The 23203-nt window shown below is 37.9% G+C and overlaps 1 protein-coding gene across 4 annotated transcripts in view; it reads left to right on the top strand.

The window, feature by feature from the left end:
- Positions 1-23203, top strand: part of acot7 (acyl-CoA thioesterase 7) — a 76516-nt gene that overhangs the window by 5120 nt on the left and 48193 nt on the right. Inside the window, exons 1-7 of one of the 4 annotated variants that reach the window (XM_088082339.1) lie at positions 2036-2285; positions 4236-4353; positions 6450-6606; positions 19338-19429; positions 19599-19713; positions 20685-20699; positions 20864-20950. In XM_088082339.1, coding sequence (XP_087938465.1) covers positions 2134-2285; positions 4236-4353; positions 6450-6606; positions 19338-19429; positions 19599-19713; positions 20685-20699; positions 20864-20950 — 736 coding nt within the window. In that variant the 5' untranslated portion in view covers positions 2036-2133. Of the gene's footprint in view, positions 1-2035; positions 2286-4235; positions 4354-6449; positions 6607-19337; positions 19430-19598; positions 19714-20684; positions 20700-20863; positions 20951-23203 lie in introns of those variants that run through there. The other 3 variants (XM_088082340.1, XM_042491912.2, XM_042491913.2) reach the window with 3 other exon arrangements.

The following is a 23203-nucleotide window of genomic DNA, read 5'->3' as shown; positions in this document are numbered from 1 at the left end:
ACTTAAAGAGGACTTAAAGTTTGGTATGTATCTTATTTGTGAGAACAGGAGGAATGCCCAGCCTGTTTGTAATCTTTAAGTTTCTAATAGCACAATTCCTAAAATAACAGAAACAAAGACGTGGAAAGGAATAAACAGTTTTGTAACTTATGTAATGACAACTTTCTGAATGGATGGATGGATGAATATCATATGTAATTTGAATGTCAAAACACAAACATTGTTGAGAGCAGGAAGAAACACCTGCCAAACAACTAGTCCATGTTTAAACTTGTATTATAATAAAAACAAAGATAAACCAAGGACAGTATATAAACCAGGTGCTTTTTTGAGTAATGGTCTGCCCTGCTTTAAATTACGCAGTTTGTGCTGGTGATATGTTCTGGTTGTTTATCTTTGTATTGCTGTCTTCTTGTATGTTTGTGCTCCATACCATTTCGGGTCTAGAGGAGTGGTCCTCAATTTTTGTCTTTTCTATTGTTGACTAAACTGACAATCACTGACTAAGTTACATATTTAATGGATATTTCATGTTATATTTAATGCAGAACAGTAACAGAACAGAACAGCTGATAAACAGTACACTCAACACAAATAGTGAGCGCATTAACTGCAGAAGTTAATGCGAATTGAATGAATTTTGAGCAGATTTTTTTGTTAATATTACATCAGATATTAGTATTCCTAATATTTTAGAAACGTTTTGTACAATTCTTTGGTTGTATTATGTTTTTATCTATCTGTTTATCTTTAACAGTCATAAATACTGAATAGGCTTCTTTTTTGACAAATTCTGATTTTTTCTTCTTCCCGATGCTTCGCCGTTGTTCTATTAGCTCCTTTTGAATTGCAGGACGAGGCTGTGTCGCAGAGACTAAAGGCTCTGCGAGAGTAGCTTGTTTTCAGGTCTTCGCTTTGCCCTTATCCTGTGAGATTTTTTAATGCATAGGAATTATGTTTACGAGTTGTCTGTACATACATCCGGCCAGCTTGTGAATATGATATCTTAAGAAAGCCTCAAGGGAATTTCTTTAATTTGGCACAAACATTTGAGTAGACTAAAGGATGAGCTGATTAAATTTTGATGGTAAAAGGTCAAAGTCACAGTGACCTTGCATTCGTCTCATTCTTGTGACTGGGACAGCTCAAGAACACCTTGAGGAAATGTCTTCAAATTTCACATCAACATTCATTTGAATTCCAACAATGAGCTGATTAGAACTCGGTGTTCAAAGGTCAAGGTCACTGTGATCTTGCCTCTGTCTAATTTTTGCGAATGAGGGAGTTTCCTCAAATTTGGCAAAAACCTCTACTTGGGCTCCAGAATGAACTGATTAGAATCTGGTGGTTGAAGGTCCAAAGTCAAGGTCACGGTGACCTCATGAAACATATTTTCGGCTATAACATAAGAACCTTGGGTGCACACTTCGAAACTGTGTTAATTGTGTAGATCTTCTGTGCTGTTGGGGGGAAGACGCATGTGAAGCACCCATGTTTTCACATACATGGATGTAAACAGTAAGTGCAATTTGAGTTGTGTGTGGGGGTATATTTTGAGTTTATATCTTTTAATAATCTAAACTTTGAAATAACTATTTAATTTAATTTTCTTCACCAGAATGACAAAAAACAACACCCCTTAAAATCAAGATGGTCTCGCAACCCCCCTGTAATTTTTTTTTGCGACCTAAAGGGGGGGGGTTCTTAGTTCTTAGACATGTTTTTCATGAATAAAGCTATAAGTCACACTGTTTTGGAAAGAAAACAGATTCTAACTCAACAAAAACAATATGTTTGAAAGTCTCAAGTGGGAGTCATATGTGTCTCTTGGCCTCTTGGCAAATATGTCACTGAGTTATTTCTTATTCTGCCTGTCTGTCAGCTGTGGCACACAAACCTAGATGTGATTATGACAGATTATGTTGGTCATCTGTTGTCTATTTGTGCATCAGTGGGTGTGCTGAGATCCAGTTTGACTAGTCGTGACGACTAAGGCGGGGTCAGTGTTAACACCGCATGACATCGCTCACCACAGCATATAAGTGCCCAAAAGCTCAGAAAACGTGACTTTAGAGATAATATAAAAGGGAAGTGGGCCAGAGGGTGAGACTGAGAGTCAATCAGAGAGCCAAGATGCGTTGCTTTATTCCTCGGAGGAACAGCAAGGCCGAGACGGCAGCGGTGGTGGAGAGACGCCAAGCCAGTCAAAGTCAGCAAGTCAGCAGAGATGACAGGAGAGATGGGGAGGCAGGAGCTCAGCAGGGCTCTAATTATCAACTCAGCAGGTAGTTCATCTCTAATGCGCACACACGGCCAGTGATGCTGAATTTACAAGATACAGTCTCTGGTGCACTCTTTCTATGCTTCTCACACACACACAAAACTGAATATCTTAAGTTGTCAAAAGAACATAACTAAACTATTTACTGCGTTTGTAAAACTTTCTAATTATTGTTTGGACTGTCAGAGAGGTGCTGATTGAAATCTGGTCAGTTTTGAGGCTGTAGCTTATGCTGCTGTTGATGGATTAAAATATAAGCAGTTTATAATGTTTTGCTTTATATGTAATTTAATATTGAAGTAAAGTAAAATAATAGTAAATTAGCACATTTCTTATCTCTCTATATACAGTAGTATTTATCACTGTACTGTATGGTAGTTATTTATTATTTAAAAAAAAATAAATTCATTTTTGTTTTCAATTCAGTTTAGTTTGTGAGTTTCCAGAGTGGGTGTGCTTGTGTGAGTTCAGTTTTTATTTTCAAAAAATGTTCTATATATATATTTCAGTATCAGTTTGATTTAGTTCGGAGTCAAAGTAAGGGGAAAGATTTAAGAAGTTCACAGTCAGTCTTACAATACAAAAATCACTTTGTGAAGGCAGTTGATCCACAATCATTGAGACACGCCGGTCTAAAGTTCACCAGTGCCCCTTCATGCTTGTGTTTACAAATTTGTAATTACATGATATTGTTTCAATTACTTTTTTCTCCAAAGTCTAGTTTTTATTTTCATTTCATTGTTTTTCACATCTAGTTTTGGGTTTTAGTTTACTTTTAGTTAATTATAATAACTTTGGCTGCGTGTAGTCCTGCTTTGTTTGTGGCATCAAGGCAGTGAACGGTTACGCAATGCTGCAACTGTAAAATTAAACACAGTTTACATGTAACTCTGACTCAGACTGACACTCATTCATGTAAACAAAGAACATTAATCATTTCAAAGTGGCATCAGTTGTAATCCTGAGATGGTTAATTATTGTTATAACCATAAACCAAACATAAAACAATCAGCTCTCCTTGACTTTAACAATCACCCAACTGTAATTTACTGTGTCAGTCTCCTTCCTCTGTATTGCACAATGCTCGCATTCTTAAAAAATTTTACCATCCCATTTCAAACTAAGATCTCAATGCAATGATGCATACCTTGTGTGTTTGCTACCTCGGAGCAGGTGAACGGATTGGATCATAACTAGTAAGACCAGTTTAACCCACACAGGGAGGAACTGAGAACAGCTGATGTGTATGACAGCATGCTGTGTAGTCAGTGACTGATGTTGTATGTCATAAGATAAACAGGGTGAGATGAGGTTGGAGTTAAAAAAAAAAAAAATCTTTACAATTCTCCAGCGACAGAAGTCCTTTTAACTCATGAGTGATTATCTAGGAGCACATCAGAGCAGTTCTCCTTTTGTCAACAGACACAAGTCAGATTCTTTCTTAACAAACAATCTACAACTTCAACTAAATATCAGCCTGATTTAACTAAATAAATCAGTAACTATGTCAGGTGTTTGAAATGCAGTTAGCTATTGCTCAGTGACTTCAACTGAAAACACCGCCCACACACATTTTGCAAAAACTGTGATATTTCGAATGAAGCATCTGCTGCCTTACACAACCCAAGACTGTCCCAAGTTGTTTGCTCCGACTTTACTTTTAAAATTTTAATTACCTTTTAAGTACCAGTTGTTATAGACAAAGAAGAGACTGTTTTTAATATAAAAATCATTGCTCAGCGATGTTTCAACTTAATGCCACTTCCCACAGAAACAATAGGTGACTAGGCTGGTCAGGTTTTCTGCTTTAATGATGGATATTATTTTAATTTCCAACAGGATCACAAGAACTCTTACTACAAGATGCTATAGTAATAACACATGATGCTAATTATTGTTGTTAATCCCACTGCCATATCCACAGTCATGCTAACTTATCTTCTATTCACTGCAGGATCATGCGGCCAGACGACGCCAACATTGTGGGCAACGTCCACGGCGGCATCATCCTCAAGATGATTGAGGAGGCTGGATGCATCGTTGGCACACGACACTGCAACACACAGAACGGGGTAAGAGACATTGACTACATTCAGACCCTACTCTAAACTGTTTTATTGTTATGTTGGTAAATAAAGATTGCAGGACTTCTCTCCATATGTTGTTTAGGTAAGGAATACTCCAAACACTAAATGACCAAATGACCAAATCAGTTACTCATAGCATGTGACCTTGAATTCAAAAAAAGACTTTGTTTTTCTTGCATGCCTTCATGGTGAACTAAGAATCAAAAAATAAGTAAATGGGGTCAACATTTAACAAAATTATATCCACAACTGTTCATAACTATATAAAAATATCCATTTACAAACACTCACACAACTCGTGTAGTTTTATCAAACTCTCATTTATCCAGTCGTATCCTCAGTGCTTCCCAAACACATGCATTTTTGCTAAAAACCTTACTATTTAAAAGAGGTCAGTGCAATCAGTCTCATGCACACTCTGGGCATGCTCCTGGTAGGCAGAAGTGTTTCTTCATTTAATGTGTAAGGGTAAATGAATGTCTTTAGGAACTACTGTGCATATGACTGGATAAATAAGACTTGGACCCTGTTTACTTAAATTCATGAAGAATGTTTGCCTTTTTTGGATTCTCCGTTCACTGTGGAGGCATGCAAGAAAAACAAAATTTTCTTCACCAGTTCTGCGTAACAAGTGTTGAGTGATTGATTGAACGATTGATCATTTTATGGATGAAGCATTCCTTTAAGTGGTTTATTATTAGTAGAAAATGTGAATTCTAAAATGTGTCCTGCTTCTAAAAGTGTTCCTAATCGTTTTGCATAATTAATATTCATAATGCTGTTACACCCTTGGTTAGAAAATTAATAAATTTAAAAAGATTTTTGCATTTGGATTAATTTTATGTGAGCCTCCTGACTTGCCTTTAGCCTCATTCTCACCCGCATCAATGCAGAGGAGAAAAAAGAATGACAGACATTCAGGTATTCACAGGCAGGAAGACAGACAACACACACACACACACACACACACACACACTCGCACACTCGCACACTGAGTGAATTAACGTGAATCGACAAAAATATATTGTGCACAATAATCAATAAATGTGAAGTGTTCAATAAAGAAAAACATTATTAGTTACATTAGCCACTTCTTTTATTAATATGAAATCTGAAGAAAAAAATCCAAAATGTGAAAATTAGGCAAATGTAATAGAGTTGTTTCCCTCTGCAGCATGTGGTCCTTGCTTTGCATTAAGGGGTTTAGTTAAAAAAATAACAACAAAAAAAAAACCCAAAAACATTTCACAATCACTGCTTCAGAGAACATAAAATGTTTATGAATACAGTTTGTCTTGTATTAAAACAAATAACTGGTTTATTTCATTTGAGACAGTAATCTGAAACCATGGTAAAGCTCCACATAGGTCATTTGGTTTGATAACGGTATAAAACAGCTTTTAAATCTTTCATTTCCAAACTGCATGGCTGCATTATTTTTGTTTTTAAATCAGGATTGTCTCACACACATTTGTTCCTTTTCACTGTCTTGGTTTTACTTTTCACCTGGTGAACTTTAACCGGCTTTTGACTTGCATCATTTGATTGCCATCTCAACTACTACAACAATGTGAGCATACATGTTTCACTGCTCAGATAAGATTTAAGGACAAACACATTTTTGGACACAACAGGCATTGACACACTAAACTTTTGTAATCAAGAATGGAGATCCTTCATCTAAAACATCAAGTCCTTTCCATTTCTGTGCTTTATCTTCAGTAGTAATGTTATGGTACAGCGGGATTTCATCCTGACGTCTGCCATTCATTGATTTTGAAGTATTTGAAATTTCAGGCAGCTTACACAGTAACAGTTGCTCTATCAGGTTACACTCACCCAAAAACACCCAAAGCAGGAAGATACAGAAGTGCAGAAGAATTAGCTCATCATTAAAAAAATTAATTTATGCAAAGGTGGCACATAACTGTATTTATCTTTTGGAGACATCACTGTACCTTTAAACTTCGCTGATAAGTGTCTCTGTGGCGTACCCTGACTGTTATCAGTCTGCTAAGGGTGATGATTTTGCTGTGAAAATATGTTTGTCAAGTTTTAGGTCTGCTGTTTTTCCTCTCTAGGACCGCTGTTTGGCAGCTCTGGTTCGGGTGGAGAAGACAGAGTTCCTGTTTCCTGTGTTCATCGGCGAGGTCGCTCACGTCACTGCTGAGATCACTTACACCTCTAAGCACTCACTGGAGGTGCAGGTCAAAGTCGTGGCTGAGAACATCCTCACAGGTGGGTAACATCTGATACTCTCACAACAGACACAAACCACAAAATAAAGTTCAGGCATCCTTTTAAAAGTGTACTAGATTTAAATGAGTTTTGTGATTTTTGTTCATGGCATTTTTTCTTTAAATTATAACTTTGTTTTGCATAATTAATATTCATAATGCTGTTACACAGTCAGTTAGAAAATTAAAAAATTAAAGAAGATTTTTGCATTTGGAGTAATTTTATGTGAACTGCCAGACCTGCAGCGTTCACCTTTAGCCTCATTCTCTCCCGCATCACTGCAGAGGCGAAAAAAGAATGACAGACATTCAGGCGCACAGGTATTCACAGGCAGGAAGATAGACAACACACACACACACGCACACACACACACAAATATGTGGCACCTACGATACATGCTGTAATAACCAGGAAAACAAAAAGGCAAACAAATAAAAACCAGGCGATGTGGGGGCTGTTGCTCTGTTAACATAAGTTTAAGCCTGTGCTGCCTGGAATGAAGTCATATGGTCTCTTAAACACCATTTCTGCATCTTAAGACGCTGCAGCCTGCATGTGTTTCTAAGCCCAGCCTCTGCGTCCTGTAGAAATCATTGAAATGTCAATCAGTATATCTGAGATTTTACCATAGACTGTTTTAAGTTTAACTTGCAGACTAGTTCTCACAGAGATTGAAGGCCAGAGAATTCAGTGTAAGCTAAGATTTCTACATCTTAGATCATTTGAACAATTTATTAAAGTTCAAATTTTTCACTGTGTAAGATCTTACGAACGCAGCACAAACAATGTGTCACACTGCACTTTATGATAGTGCAGCTGAAGAGTGACAGGAAATGGGGCAGAGAGAGAGGGATTAACATGCAATAAATGTCTACCAGGCATCCATAAAACATTCACTTTACACGATATTGTTTCAGTAGTATTTCTAAATCACACAGCTGAAACCATTTTCCTTGATTACCATTTCACGAGGGAATTTATTGTAGACATTTTGATAAGCACAGCTGTTTGTAATAACATTAACAATGGCTACGTTGTGTTAAAATGTCCCAGTAGGTCTCGACCGCTTAACAGTGAGCCAGCATGCACAATGTCAGGATGCTGCAACTCAACTGAAACAGCCAAATAAAGTTCAGCCATCATTAATTTTCATTATTTGCACCTGTGTTTTTCCTGTTGTGACAAATGAACGTGTCTTTCACAAAATTTTTTTAGTCAATCAATTTGACTGCAGTTTGACTGAGAACTTACTTTTCATCTCACTGTAAGGCACAGAATTTACATAATTGACTGTCATGAATTTGGCTGTATGTGGGCAGGAAAAGTAAGTTTTAAAGTTTGTTTGCACAAAACCAAAAAACAGAAATACAGCAACCAAAGAAGACAAAGTTGTGCATGTGAGATTAAGAAACCCTGAGGGGCTTAAAAGGAATCTCATATCAGTGAGGATAATAAACACATACAAAAGTCATGTAATGAAGGAAAGTAAACAAACAAGCACATAAAGGGTCAATAAGCATACAGAAAGTAAGCAACATAAATAAACCAAAAACAGTTATGCTTTTAAATTGCTGTGGAATTTTAATATAATTCTGTCACCAATTTTATTATTAGTATTTAAACATGAAAAATTATTGAATTGTAACATTTAATTTGCCCAACTGTTGAATATTTCATTTGGCAGAGTCTGATTTGCTGTTTGACCAGTAGAGGGCAGCACACAATAAGTAACACAGCCCAGAGAAGCTTGAAAGATGAAACACAGCTTTCATGAGGCGCTGCATTAGGTGCTGTCACAAGGGAACAGAAACCAAGAGCCATGTTGATCTCCAGTTTTAGAATGTTTGCCAATTTTTGCAGATGTAGTCCGTAAATCTTGTTTATCATTGAGATATGTGTTCATTTAGTGGGTGCTATATACACATAAAAGCACATGCATATCTATATGCGCGCACACACACACACACACACACACACACACACACTGCCCAGAGTCCCTTGAGTAAAGAAGCAGGGAGGATCACATTGGGCTGACCTAGCGTAATCCCTGAACCTTTAAATGCCAGCAGTAACAGTGATGCTCAGACTGTAACAACCACATGTAATGTGCTAACCATACTGTAACTGCAAACTGAGGTGAATGTCTATACTTTATAACACATGTATTCAAAGCATCATGGTGATGTTGCTGTAAATGAGTTTCCTGATATGTTACAAAGGCAACCTCAGATGTGTGTTTATTCCCCTTTTTTTAAATGAATTTGTACTTAGAAGGATCTGTGGCATCAGAGCGACCTGTCCATCTTCATGAGAGTAAGAGACAGAGAAGGAGACCGAACGATGGGGCGAGACAGACAGAGGGACGTTAGGAGAGAGGCAGACAGACATATCGATGAGTAAAAAGATAACAGAGGGAGTGAAGGAGGAGAAGTAGTCAGGGTAGGAAGGATAGATAAAAAGAAGGATGAAGGAAAGGAGGTGTGAGAAACAAAAGAAGTATCCCCTAGACAGCCGTTGCCCTAGCAACAGGCTTGTACTGGTTGGTTGGCTGGTTGCTGGGCTGGAAGCAGGTTGACGGAGGCGGAGGCAGGGATATGATGACAGGTGGAGAGCAGCGTACATACATACATGCAGGCATTGGCCTGGACAGCCCACTACAGTAAATGGCCTTTCAGGAAGGGCCCCGAAGAGGGGAGATCAGGAACAGAACAGCGTTTGATTTGATGTACATTACAGGATTTATGATTCAGTGCAGGGATGTGGGGTTTATTCTTAAATTCTATATGTACTCATGTAATGGGCAAACACAATGACAGAATCAAAGTCAGTCTTGTAAAACCTCTGTAACCATCATAGACCAACATATTTAACATGCAGGGATGACAGAGTACTGTAAGAACCAACCATCAAAGCAAAATTTTAACTCATGTCTTCGCAAAACATCATAAGTTAAGTAATTAATATTGTCTGACAACAAAACCTAAACAGATTGTTATTTCAGGAAAGTTAGCTAATTTGCATATTGTGTAAAATGAAAATAGATACTTTGATACAAATAGCAGCTTTTATCCCGAGTACAATCCAAATTAGTACTTAACAGCTTTTCTTTTGCATCATTTGATACTGGTATCATTTGTTTTCAGTGGTATAAAGAAAACATTATTTGTGTTATATTTATATGGTGATAAATTGTGTTGGTGTTTTTTTTCTTATTTGTGATGGTCCGAGGACAGAGGGTTCATTCTTGTAAAGCCGTCTGAGGCAAATGATAAAATAAAGCAGTTTTTGAAGGATGAACACTGAAGGAGTTCTAGCTGCAAGACGTTTTAGTTAGTTGCCATCTGCAATCCTCATAGATGCCAAAAAATCTCCATTCATTTTATACACTGCTCCTTTAACCTGAGATTTTTTTTAAATGTTCTATCTTTTATAAGAATCTAAACTTTAAAAATAAAAATGTAATTTAGTTTTCCTAACAGAAATAAAAGAAATGCTGAGATGTAGTCCTACTGTATATTTCTTTCAAAAATGTTTTCTTACACCAATAAAAATGAAATCGGCTTTGCAACACCCTGTGTTGCTTTGGCGACCCCTTGTGGGGATCGTGAACCCCAGGTTGAGAACCAGTAGAAAAAAGCGGTGTATGACAAAAAGTATACCTTTGGTGTCTGCAGGTACCCCACTCAGTGCAATGCATTTAAGACAGCCTGATATACTTTGTTATAAATATTAGATATTTGCACTTTTAGAAGCATATTTTAACTTTTTTTAAAATGCAAAATTAGCATACATTCTCCCCATATTAGCATTTTATGTCATCAGGGGGTTGTCTATTATTCTGTAATTAAACAGAAAAGACAGAGATGCAGGTCATTTTATGAGCCAATTCTCAGCTCCATGCTTCATTAATATGTTTTATTTTCAGTGCAGTTCATAGTTCAAAAATGCAAAGTTCTAAAGTCTGCTGTAAGTGTAGATTCAGTGTCACGGCTGTGTGGGTTGAGCGTAGATGAGCTTAGCTTCAGCTCGTGTCGAGTTAAGTTCCTCTGGGACACCAAACTTTGCTGTTGGGCTCTCTGGAGGCTGCGTGGGCCAAACACAACATCTGCCCAAACTATATATGAACAAACTCTGCTCTCACCCTGATTCATATAAACAGATTTATGTGTCCGTCTAACAAAAGTAAAACAGTACAACACATAATAAACATCAATTCCAATCCAGGAAAATGAATTAAAAGTATACTAATAATATGTTCCAGTATTATGCAGAGTGAGCAGATAAGTTTATGGCCTAGAATCAGAAAAATAAGCAGCCCTGACATTAAAGAGAGAGTCAGAGGAGAGGCTGCAGCTTGGTGCTCTATTAGGTCATAGCTGTAGGAAGTAGGTCATATGTATGGGAGTATGCATTTGTGTGTGCATTTGAGTTGACACAGCTGCTATCCATATAAACTTATTTATCCTTATTTTTATCCAAACCTCAGTAGAATTGTCCGTTTGTGTACACATTATGCAACGCTGTGTAAATAAATGGTTGAGCACATGTTTGTGTACATGTTTAGGTTTTAGATGGTAGATTTGTGTAGGAATTTTTTCCAATAACTGTGAGAAAGGTTATGTTAGATGTGTTTCTCTTTGCGCCTTGCATTTATATGCATCATTTTACACCTGTGTGTTTGCATGGTGCACAGTATGCATATCCACAGTGGGTGCATCTGTACTGTATGCATGCATGTGTGTGCGATTTCATCAGTGTTTGGCCCTTTAAAAGGTTCCTGCGGGGCCGAAGGGGAAGAGAAGATAACGGGAGCAGACATTATTTGCTTCTGTCATGTCGGCTTAGCGTCAGGCCTCACACACTGTGGCCCAGTCAGACACGGACGCCAAGTGGATGTACCTGCACACATGCTGCGACAAGACGCACGCACGTACCTGACACATACTGACACACACATGTAGTTGTGTAGGGAAGACCTGCATGCATATGGAGCCTGATATGCAAATGCTGACACATTCTGCATAGAAAAAGTCACACACCTACAGCTTCTCACACACACTTTCCCTCTCTTGAAAAGAGAGGCAGGACTGGCAGGGTTTTACACGTTCCTGGCTAGATCTTTTCCTGCACAAAAGACTGATGAATGATTTGGACAGGAACACAGACAAAGAAATACTACTGCTTGGTTGTATACTTGCATTATTTTGGTTATGTTTATATTTTTATGCACCTTTGTGTACCTTTGAGTCTGTGCTCAAGCAGCAATGCATATTTTTGCAACTGTGTATATATAAACATGCATGCTCCTTATATACTGTGGCACTAGATAACACTCTGTGTGAAAGTGCAAGCATCTTTTTATCTGTGAATCCATGTTGATTTCACATGTGTGTATGTGTGTGTGTGTGTGTGTGTGTGTGTCGGATGGAGGAAAGCACCCAGGTTCCACAGTCAGTCAGGCAGCATCTTGTCAGGCAGGCCTCAGTCACGGCCCCCCAGGGGAAGGCTGCCTACTGTGGGCACGAGCCGTGATGATTGTCCCCGCTGGGGGGATTGCACATGCGCACTAACATACACACGCGTGCACTCACACACAGACCCACACACATTGGTACTCATATTTGCATGTACCCATGTATGTAGAACGATGAAAATACACATACATACCTAGAAAAACTGCACACAGTCACAATCACACACTCACAGATTCCAATTGATGTACGTGGATCCATGTTAGCGAGCTGCTTATGCACAGGCATGCACGCACACACAAGATCAGGCTTTTGCACACACATGTGTACTAGATCTGCAGATGTGAAATTGCCACACAAAGAAAAAGCACTGAAGATTCATGGATAAATAATATACACGTGTTTGTGCACTGCCACCCTTGGAACAAACACACATTCACACAAATTCCTGGGGAGGTAATAATGCTTATATTGCATGTACACTCAGGCATACATTTGCATACACACATTGCACCCCCTCAACACACACACATGCACAGACAGAGCTGAGAGCAATGCATTGTGGGTTGAGGCTTAAAATAAGCATGACAGTTCCTGTCATGATCCTGGTTGGTCACACAACTGCACATACTGTTAGAGTATTATGTGAACGTACACATACAATATTAAAAATATATAGATATTGTTTCAGGTTTATATTAAGCTCTGCAGCTCATTGAACAGAATTATTCATGCTTTCCTGTATTATTCAATCGTCCAGTCATTAACACCCACAGCAGAAGAAATAAGACGTGTAATTCCTAAGATGTAAAATCTGTAAAATCTAAATTTAAAATGGAATAAAAGATGTAAAACAAAAAAAATGGTGTAAGACCCAAAAACGATTACAAAGGAGGGGTGCTTTCACTTTTGGAGCACAGAAGAATTTCCTGAGGCATGTAACTGAGGTTTGTTACAAGACCAGTAACACTGCAACAGATTAAAGGTCATTTGAGTACAACAGAAAATGATGTAGAATATTATGTAGAATAACTGTAGTACATCAACTGTGGCACATCTTCTTTGTAAAGTTGGTCTCTATCTCTCAGTTCAGAGGTGCTCACAAAAAATCAAAACTCAGGCCCAATCCCATTTCTTATTTTTAGCTCCACCCCTCGGTTTTGAATACCTTGCTCCTTGGAACAGAGTTATAAGCAGTCATGATTAAAATCTAATGGGACAACCCCTGAAGAACCTGATATCAGATCATCTGTCATCAGTCTTTGATGCTTTGTTTTTATGTAAACAGACACAATGAGTGTTGCTGGACATTGCGAAAATGCTGTCTTCTGCGGTAGTGCTTTCTTTTGCAGGAGATTTGGGCATTTTTTTGCAGTTGTCAGGAGGCTCACAATTTGTTCACAACTTAAGATTCATGCTGTCAATTGAGCAAACAAGTAAAAAAAATCATAAAGAGCACTGCATCATTATGAGGCCCAAGTAGTGCTCTTTAGGCTAATGTTGCAAACCCATGCTTCTACCGTGCTGGTCAGCACTGAGATTAGAGGAGCAATGACAAGTGCAGCAACTTCACTGCTGGACTTTAGTTACATTTCAGGGGTCATATGCCATAGAAGTTGGGGAATGAATTTGAATTTATTTATTTGATAGGGACAATGCAATTTAAAATATTTCCAATACAGAGTATGAGACTGATGTGTTGCACAAAGAGTGCAGAGCTATTACTAATTTTCAGCTCTTGTGCCTATATTAGTGCTTTTACATCCAGTCCTATAGTGTTATTAAATAATGGCTTTCAAACACCATAATACACTATAAACCTGGAAAACACAATTAAAATACATATGCCACTATACACATACTGCAGTTCATATACCGCAATACATAGATCACAACATATACCACATTACACATATTGCAATACACATTCCACAATACATATGCGAAAATACACTTACCACAATAGACAAATGCACTCAATTACTCAATTACCCCCATGCAAAATGGAAATATGTCAAAATGTAGTACTGTCATACACAAATCAGCAGTAACTGTGTAACACTGGCTAGCAAGAAAAAGCAAAAAGGTTTTTACACCGCATACTTCAAATAAATAATGATAATGCAAATTAATTTTTAAACTTGATTTTAAATCTTTTATCTTTGCACCGCCTGTCTGCACCTTTGCTATTTTTAATTGTGATTGTATTTTTACTTTTCAATTGTAAATCTTTTCGTGATTAATTTTACCTTTTATATCTTTTATCTTTACTTTTTCATTCTTAGTCTCTATCCTATATTTTGTTTTATATATTATTGCTCTGTAAAGCACTCTGATCATAATTTTTAAATCTCTGTAAACAAAGACAATAGATTTGTAGGTTCTTTTGTTGATCGAGCAGCCGATGATTTCTTGTAACACTCAGTTTAAAGTGTTCGAAGTGAAACCTCCGTTTTGAGGGACATTTCGCCCTAACATTAGCCCTACTCCTTTATCTCAACAAGAATCAGGACACCCTACCTCTAGATGTGAACATGCAAAACAGAGAATATATCATAATGCTTAAAATGAGTATTGGATATTCCTTTCAGGCAACATGCTACATCCCAAAACTCCACTCCTGGCATGATTTCATCCACTCTTATCAGTCTGTAACATTCCACAGAGGGCCTGTAAAAGTAATGGAGCCTTGGCTCAGCACAATGGAAAATCTGTGGTTTTGATCATGGGGATCAAGCATTGAGAACGATCCTTGCTGCACTGTCTCTGAGCCTGGAACATGGTGTTCAGGAAGGAGAAAAGAAAACAAGGTTTTTTTTCTGCTCAGGGGAAGAATGAAGGGTGGTGGGCAAGAGTCGTGGCAGAAAGCGGAGGGCTGAACGAGTAAAATACAGCAATAAATCAAGTGAAACTGCTTGAGGTGAAAGAAATGGATGAGGGTGAGGTGGATAAAAAGGGGCAGGGATTGTGGAGAGAAAAAGAGGAGGAAGAAAGGAACAACATGATGAAAGATTGAAGATCTTAGGGTCATGCAGAGTGGAAAATGGGACTACTCAAAGAAATGTGCATTTAGGAATTTCAAGAATGGTATAAACAAATGATTGACGCCTAAAACTTAGATTAACGAGGACTAGATGATGCATAGTAGCAGAGGGACTTTTCTCCCACTTAAGCACCCATGTGAACACTAATCATCAACCAAAAATGCCCTGATTTATAGTTAAATATGACGGAGCATAGTATTTGGCATTCTGCCTCCTATCATACAGTTAAAAAAGCACAGTCTGCCTGTGTTTCTCAGGATGCTTGACAACAGCTACCTGTGCTGTTTGTTTTGTAGTTAGAAAAAAAAAGATTTGATGGATTTTATCCCGTAATGAGCTGGAAGTTGAACATTTTAGGGTAAACACACCGACCATCAGAATCATTTGATTTGTTTTTGCAGCAGACTGCCAGACTCTTTGGCTGCGGTTTCCATTGTTGCTACACTCACATCAGTATATTTTATGACTGCTTAAGTGCTCTCTGTTTGCTGACATTATTCTCCTGTAAAATCAGCCAAGTAATGCTAGTTGGACTGTCTCCAGATATCCTGCTGCTCACAGGCCAATGACTTCTTTGACATTTATGCACTCAATGCACCGCTGCACCAATACACCATCAATTAAAAAACCTACCACCACTGCCAGGTGCCATTTGTCTCAGCTGTCATCAGAGCTGCCAGAATGCCCTTTTACATTCATCGCTTCAAAGTTGCCACCAGATGAACTTGAAAAACCACGCACAAAGTCACTGTGCTATCAGCCAGTTTATTGAGCTTTGTGCCATAGAGTGGGGAAATCTGAGTGAGCAGATTTGTGTTCAGGGTGGATGCAGCCAAAACCTTCCTATGCACTAATTCATTAATGCTAGCTAAGTAAGCCAGCTGTCCCTCCTGCCAGCTGAAACGTCTCCTTCGTGACTAAATTCAGTTCTCTGCAATCATGATAGAAACCAACACATGTAATAAACCTTTTTTTCAGTGCTGATCAAATGTTTCTACAACCGTTTTGCAAAACAAACAAGATAAAGTGAATCCAGATAAATATTCTATGCGTGGTAAGAAAGTGCATGTTATGACGACAGTCTGTCTCAAATAGCTTTTCCCTCAACAGGATGCATGATAATGCATCCATAATTAGGATTAATAAGTTGGGAGGCAACAGTTGTGAAATTCTAATGTTTAAAATTACGTATTGGCTGATACTAATGTTTTTACATTGTTTATTTTGTTTTTGTTGACTCAGTCTTATATAGACCATTTCACAAGAACAAAGTCTTAAAAAAAATAATATCTAATATCTATTTTATATTTCTATGAGAATATCAACAAATTTCTCCCTTTTTTGCTAAAATCTAAAATTTTAAAGAAACATTGTAAAGATGTAATGTAAAGATAACATTGAACGCAGCATGAGAACGTTGCTGCAGTGCTGCTGCGCACACACGTCAGCATAGCTTTAATTTACATTTTTTGTCTCCACTACCCATTCCTACTTTAGTTACTAATGTTGCAGTGTTTTAAATTACTGTTTCAAGATAAGTTTAAAAAACGACCGGGCATATAGTCAGTCATAATGAGGTCATACCTGTGATGGCACACACAAAGATAACCTTTATTTTTATCAAACTTAACTAAACTGAATCAGACTACTTGGTGGTAGACATACTGTGAAAGGGCAGTCCAGGCAATGGTATTGGCAAACACTGACATTGTCTTCATGTCTGTCAATCATTGACATTGTCTTCATGTACGGCAGGAGGATTTGAAATTCAAAGCCCGTTCCCTCGTTACATTATGGTCAAAAAGGTCGTCAGTCAGACTGGGAATGGTTTGGCTGGTTCATTCCAGTGCTTCACCCTCTGTTCTGTCCCTCCATCCCTCTCTCACTCCTCCCCTTCCTCCCTCCATCCTAAATACAGTTCACTCAAAAGGTCCAGCAGGAGCTAATAATAGACTGGAGTCACTCAGTCTTGGTCGAGTCAAGGATATGTAAATATGCCTTTCTCCTATGGGCAACTTCCTGGTTGTTGGCAGGAGCGGGAGCCAATGAGAGAAGGAGGAGAGAAGCGCGGTTGGCATGGCAACGCGGCCTGGCTGTCTGCACGGTTTTAACTCGGGTGTAAAATGCAAATGTTATTCCCCAAGAGTAGCCTGCCATAAGCTTCTACTCCCACTCTCTTTTCTTAACTTAACATTTCCTTCTCTTAAGTCTCTGTGTGGTCTACCAATGATTACAGTAATGTCACAGTTTTTTATTTTCAATATGATTTTATCAAATAAAGAAAAAAATTCATGGCACTAGATAAATAAATTTAAATCTGAATGAGACGCATCAACCGAGTGAATTGATCAGATGCTGCAGCCACACTGATGTGTAATTTCACTCTGACCTGCTGGCCCCGTGCTGTCTTTAATCTGTGTACCTCTCTTATGTGCCATAACAACACAACCTCAAAATAGCCCCTCTCTCTCTGTTAGCGAATTAAGAGGAAAAAGTGTAAGTGGAATAGAACAGATATCGCTATGGCAACCTCTCCGCCTGATTGCTATGAGATGTGATTTCCACGAGTTTTGCCTTCTGATCTTCTGGGTCTTAACTTTATGCAGGAAGGCATAGCTAATGCCTCCAACCACCAAAATGTTGCATGCACTGTATATGGAGTATATGTATATGGAGGCATATGGAAATATCAGATTGTGTCGTGTCTTTTCACAGGAAGAAGCATACATGTTGTTCTGGCTCACTTTCAAAGCCTGTTAAGCCAAGAAGTTTACACAGCTAGGTTTGTGTCACTGAAGGTGAATTTGTTTGGTGTCCAGCTGTATTCCAGCTGATAAAATGGAGAGGCAATGTGTGTGTGCTAACCCTTTGAAACCTGAGCAGATTGGCTTGATCTCTTTCAAAACATGGGAAGGAGGCAATGAGAAACAAAAGAAGGAATTACCCCAAAATTAGCAAGAAATTGTAAAAAATACAAGAAAAATACAAGAAAATAAGTTAAGAAAGAAAGAAAGGAAAAATGAAAGGTAAAAAAAGGTGACTCATAAAACTTGTTTTAAAAATTATGATAATTTTGTAATATAGTTTTAGATATGTAATTATAATTATTATAAATATCTTTTCCCCTAGCCCTTTTCCCTAGCTTTTAAAAATAATTTTCTAAAAAATCATCTTTTAATTTGCAGGACATTTCCTGGCAAGTTGCTCATTGCATTTTTTCACGTTTTTCCAAAAGAATTCAAACCAAATTTGCTCACGTTTTAAAGGTTAAATACTTGTGAAAGGGGTCCGAACCCAGCACAAGAACATGAAATCGAAATCCAGGTTTCAAAGGGTTAAACTACAGCATAATCATTTGATAGGATATGCTACAGAAGTGCAAAGTACCAGCAAAAAGAGAGATAAACTTAGCAACTTTGCATCCTGAAGTGCTGTTCACAGCTAGTATGAACGTCCATAATGCCATTACAGATGCCAGTTCAGATTTTAACAGTTTTATCCAACACATTTGTCAGTCTGAATGAAATTTGAGTAAAATCCGTTTTTTGAGACTCAAAGATAGATGTGAATTTTCATTTGACACCTGATTTTAGTTTCACTTACATCTTCAAAGAAGTTATTCATGAAGACCGTTTCTATGCTCACAGAAGAAAACACCTCGCCAACAAAAACGATGTGCTTCTTTATGTTTTGACACATTATTTGTCTGCTCTCAAAGAAGAATATTTATGCAGAGAATTAAAGAGTGAGTTGTCATTGTATTTCATCCATTTTATAATCACAACATTAAAATGCAGTTCAGGATGTAGGGATTATGGCAAACATTGAACTAACTGAGAGACTGCATTTAATGAATGTGAGTTTGTGTTCTGAATAGGCATGAATGATTGTCTTTGAAAAGAGTCAGCATTTGTTTTCTGCTCCTTTGTCTGTAGAAGAAGGGTTAATCTTTAGGAGGCGCCACTGGAATTATTAAAAACTGGATTGGCTTTTATTGGGGTGTTAATAAAAGTGTCTGTTTTGACAACAGCTATTTCGAAATGATCTGCTCCATTGTTGTTCCGTTAAAAAGACATGTCAAAACTTGTTGCTTATTGGTTTATTGGTACAAAACTCAGAGACAATTGTGTCAGTGAATTTGGTGAAAGAAAGCTGTAAAAATCCTTTCTGACATTCTCCTCTGTGCTAAAATTCAACCTTTTCTCTGTGACTGCAGGTGCCAAGAAGCTGGCCAACAAGGCAGCGCTGTGGTACGTCCCCTGCTCTCTGCAGAATGTCGACAAGGTCATGGATGTGCCGCCCCTCAAGGTACATGGAAATTTGGTTGTTCTGACCTTCATCGACTAAAGTTTGGCATTTTACCTGTCAGCTCTCTTATCTGACTCTCTCGCTCTCTCAACAGTGAAGTCCATTTCTTTTGTTTCTTTAATCCAATGTGATAAACTTTAATCATACTGCTTATTTGCTCTGTCTGTAGTATACTAGTGAAGAACAAGAGGAGCAGGGCAGAAAGCGCTACGAGGCTCAGAAGATGGAGAGACTGGAGACCAAAGCGAGGATTGAAGAGGTGGTGCCACCTCCACCTAACTTAGGTACCATCCTAAACTAATCCCCTCAAATCAAATCCTAAGATTAAGTTAAAATGCAACAGAAATGCAACAGAAAATTTGAGGTGTATGTAATGTTTGTGTTTCCCACTAGGGCTGCAACTGACAGTCATTTTCATTATTGATCAATCTCCTGATTATTTTCACTATTAGTCATTTAATCATTTGATCTATAAAATTTAAAAAAAATATAAAAATGCTCATCAAAATTTCCCAGAGCCCAAACTGACATCTTCAAATAGCTTCTTTTGTCCAATTAATAGTTCCAAATCAGTCAAAAATATCATAATTGATCAAGATTGATTAATTGACTAATTGTTGCAGCTCTAGCTCCCATGTCATTTGAAAGATAAATTGCAAATATCAGCTGAAACACTTGTCTGTTCTGATTGATGCTAATGTTATCCTTAGTAGTGTCATTTTGGTTCGACCAGCACAGCACAGACCTTTTTGAGCCTGAATTAATAAACATTTTTGTTGCACAGTCAATGTGCAGGAATTTAAGCGGGGTAAACGGAGAACATTCAGATACAAAGAATACAAGACACCATGTTCTGTGTCAATATTTCTATCAGTGCTGTGATAATAAACTTGCAGCATGAAGCCCAAAGGAAATATTTTGTCAGTGTAAAAAATGTTATTTTAGCTGGCGCCAATAATTCTTTAATATGTCTTAGTGGTTGGTTTGGACTATAGAAATTCGATTTTCCTGTCTTAAACTGTGAAAAAGTTATTCAGAGTGACATGTTATTGATAGATACTGAGAAAAATTATGTCATCTGTCTATAAAGTCAGTAAAGAACCCCTCATGTGCTTTCAGTAATTAGCTGTGGTGCACTGTTGCAAACTGTTAAGTTGATCAAAGGTATATATTTGCTATGTAAATGTATTCAGTCATTTTGATGGTAAGATTGATAACTTATTCTACAATTCTGTCATGCTCACTCAAACCACAGAGGATCCACCAAAAGGTACGCTAACCAGCTCGGCGGGCTGCATGTCAGTACCATGACAGCATACAGATCCATACAATTTATGTCTGTGTTGTTTGCTTGGACAAAATTCACACTAGTAAGCTTTTGCTGCTATTTTACATGTTTCTCTTGGTGTGTGTGCTTGTGTGTTTGCATTGCAGAACAACACACAGTTGGCTTTAGCCAGTCCAGTCTGATCCATTTAGTGGGCCCTTCTGACTGCACACTGCACAACTACGTTCATGGAGGTAAGTCCAATGGCTTTTCATTTCCAGATTGTAGGTTGAGTAGGTCATGAGGAGAACAGCTGACTTGTCCAACTTGTTGAGTGGTGATCAAAAATTTGCAGTTAGTTCCAGACTGGCTGCAACTTTTTGACAAATCTTTAATGGTCCATTAGTAGGGGTGTTCCTGATGACACCTCTCCTTGATTTTTAAATGGAAGTTTAAACTTAAACTAGTCTATTAGTCTGACAGAAGAAAACTCTCAGAGGGAGTGACCTCTCTCTCTGCCCCCTTTCCTATAATCCTCAAGCTGTCCTAGAGTAAAGGCAAAAGGCCCCTCAAAAATATGATTGATGAAAACACTCAGAAAACAGTCAAAATTGAATACAATTAAATCTATAAGGTTAAACACGGTCCAAAAAATATTGTATATATTATTAGAGCTCTCTGAGCTTGTTATTCAAATTTTTCAATAACTAAATCACATTTTAAATGCTACTAAAATATGTGGAACTTTGAACGGTATCTTATGAACATTACACAGCATTATACAAAAATCACAGCAACTCACTAAATAAAAGTTAACAAATGACATTTATGTACTAAGGAGGCTATTTAATATTGTGACTCATCTCCAATAAAACACACACACACACACACACACGCAGACTTGACGGGATCTACCCTGCGCCCAAAAGCACCTCTCATGTCCAGCCCACAGAGATGGCATCCAGCTGGCTTGAGTGTGTGTGAGACTCAGACATACTTTAAGCATCCACAGCTGTGGACTTGTACCAGTTACATGCATGCAGTTCCCTTCATTGAGAGTGCACATGAGAACCGTTAATGATCTGAGCTGTTGGTTAGTCATTTATATGTGAATGAATTTTACCATATGTCAAGAGAGCCATTTCTATTTCTGTTATTACTTGAAATGAGCAACTTGCTTCAATGATTTAATAAGCAACACATAGATTTCCATACAGTATGAGCTGAAATAGAGGAACCTGCCCATCAGCTTTTTGACTCCATGTCTCTTTCCTGACATTGGATCCTTTTTTAGGTAGACACTTTATTAATTCAGCTGATGCAAATGAACCTAATTCACATTCTGTTTGTTTCCACATATATATTATTAGCCTTACATTTCCTTCATTGTGAAATCTAATCTAACGATTATTAAAAATGATCGGAGTCAGCTCAAATAATCACAATCAGGCTATTGTGTAATAATTGTGACAGGTCTCGTCTTATGGCTCTCACCATCACCCTCTGAAAGCAGCCATCACCAGACAGAGCTCAGACAATTCAAGTACACATTTCTCGCCCAGTGTGAAAAAGCTGTGTTAAACCAGTGAGTTGCGAAGAAAGTCTATCATGTAGCAGCTAGATATGTTTCTCAGGAAAACTAGAGCTAAAGCTTCAGTGAGTACTAGACTTACAGTAATCTGACTCTGACTGGATGCTTGCATTGGTCTGTGCTTCCTGATGTGAAAATATTTGGTAAAAGGTAAGCCAACAGTATCCCAGGGCTGAGAGCTTGTTCAGGGGTTTTTCTGCCCCTTGGTGGTCAAAAATAACTTACTTCAACTTTCACCACTGACCAAAATGTTCTAATAAAAATAAAATATTATCTGAAATGCAGTGAGGGTTGCATGAAAGCCTGCATAATAGAGGAGGATATAATTCATCTTGTAAATGAATTGGACCAGTGTGCCTGCATTTACCTTTTCATGGCAGAGGTCACTAACATACAGATACATAGACTACAAACTCATGATTTCAGTTGTGTGTTTGTCTGTACAGGGAAGCTGCATTGCAGCAAGCTTAAATATAAAGGAGTAGTCCATGATGATGGCTACATATATATGCATGTTCCTTACACAACATAGTGGCTGATCCTGCCTTAATCCCCTGAAAATGTAAATGTTGCACACCCACCCATGTGTAGCTCAAAGGGAGTTATGCAAGAAAACAATCATGTAATATACTGACTTCTCTGAAGTCTGAAACAGTGAACTTGAATTTATTTCATACAATACATACCAGTATTCAGATCAACGCAAAGTAAAATATTAAATGTTTTATTCAAAGTTCAAATGTACTTCCAACTAGGGATACACCGATGTTGAAATCCTGATACTGATGCAATGTTTAAATAACAGTTTGGCCAATAGCTACTGCAGATATTTTGTTTTTTATTGTTATTTATTTTATTTTTGTTGTTTTTTATTCCCTCTTTGTGCCAAGGAAACAAAGAAATCTGCACAATAACC

Source organism: Plectropomus leopardus, chromosome 9 (assembly GCF_026936395.1).
Source record: "Plectropomus leopardus strain MGB_pleo_1.0 chromosome 9, ASM2693639v1, whole genome shotgun sequence".
Taxonomy (NCBI): domain Eukaryota; kingdom Metazoa; phylum Chordata; class Actinopteri; order Perciformes; family Serranidae; genus Plectropomus; species Plectropomus leopardus.
Note: the sequence above shows the minus strand (reverse complement) of the source record. Positions and strands in the feature narration are given on the sequence as shown.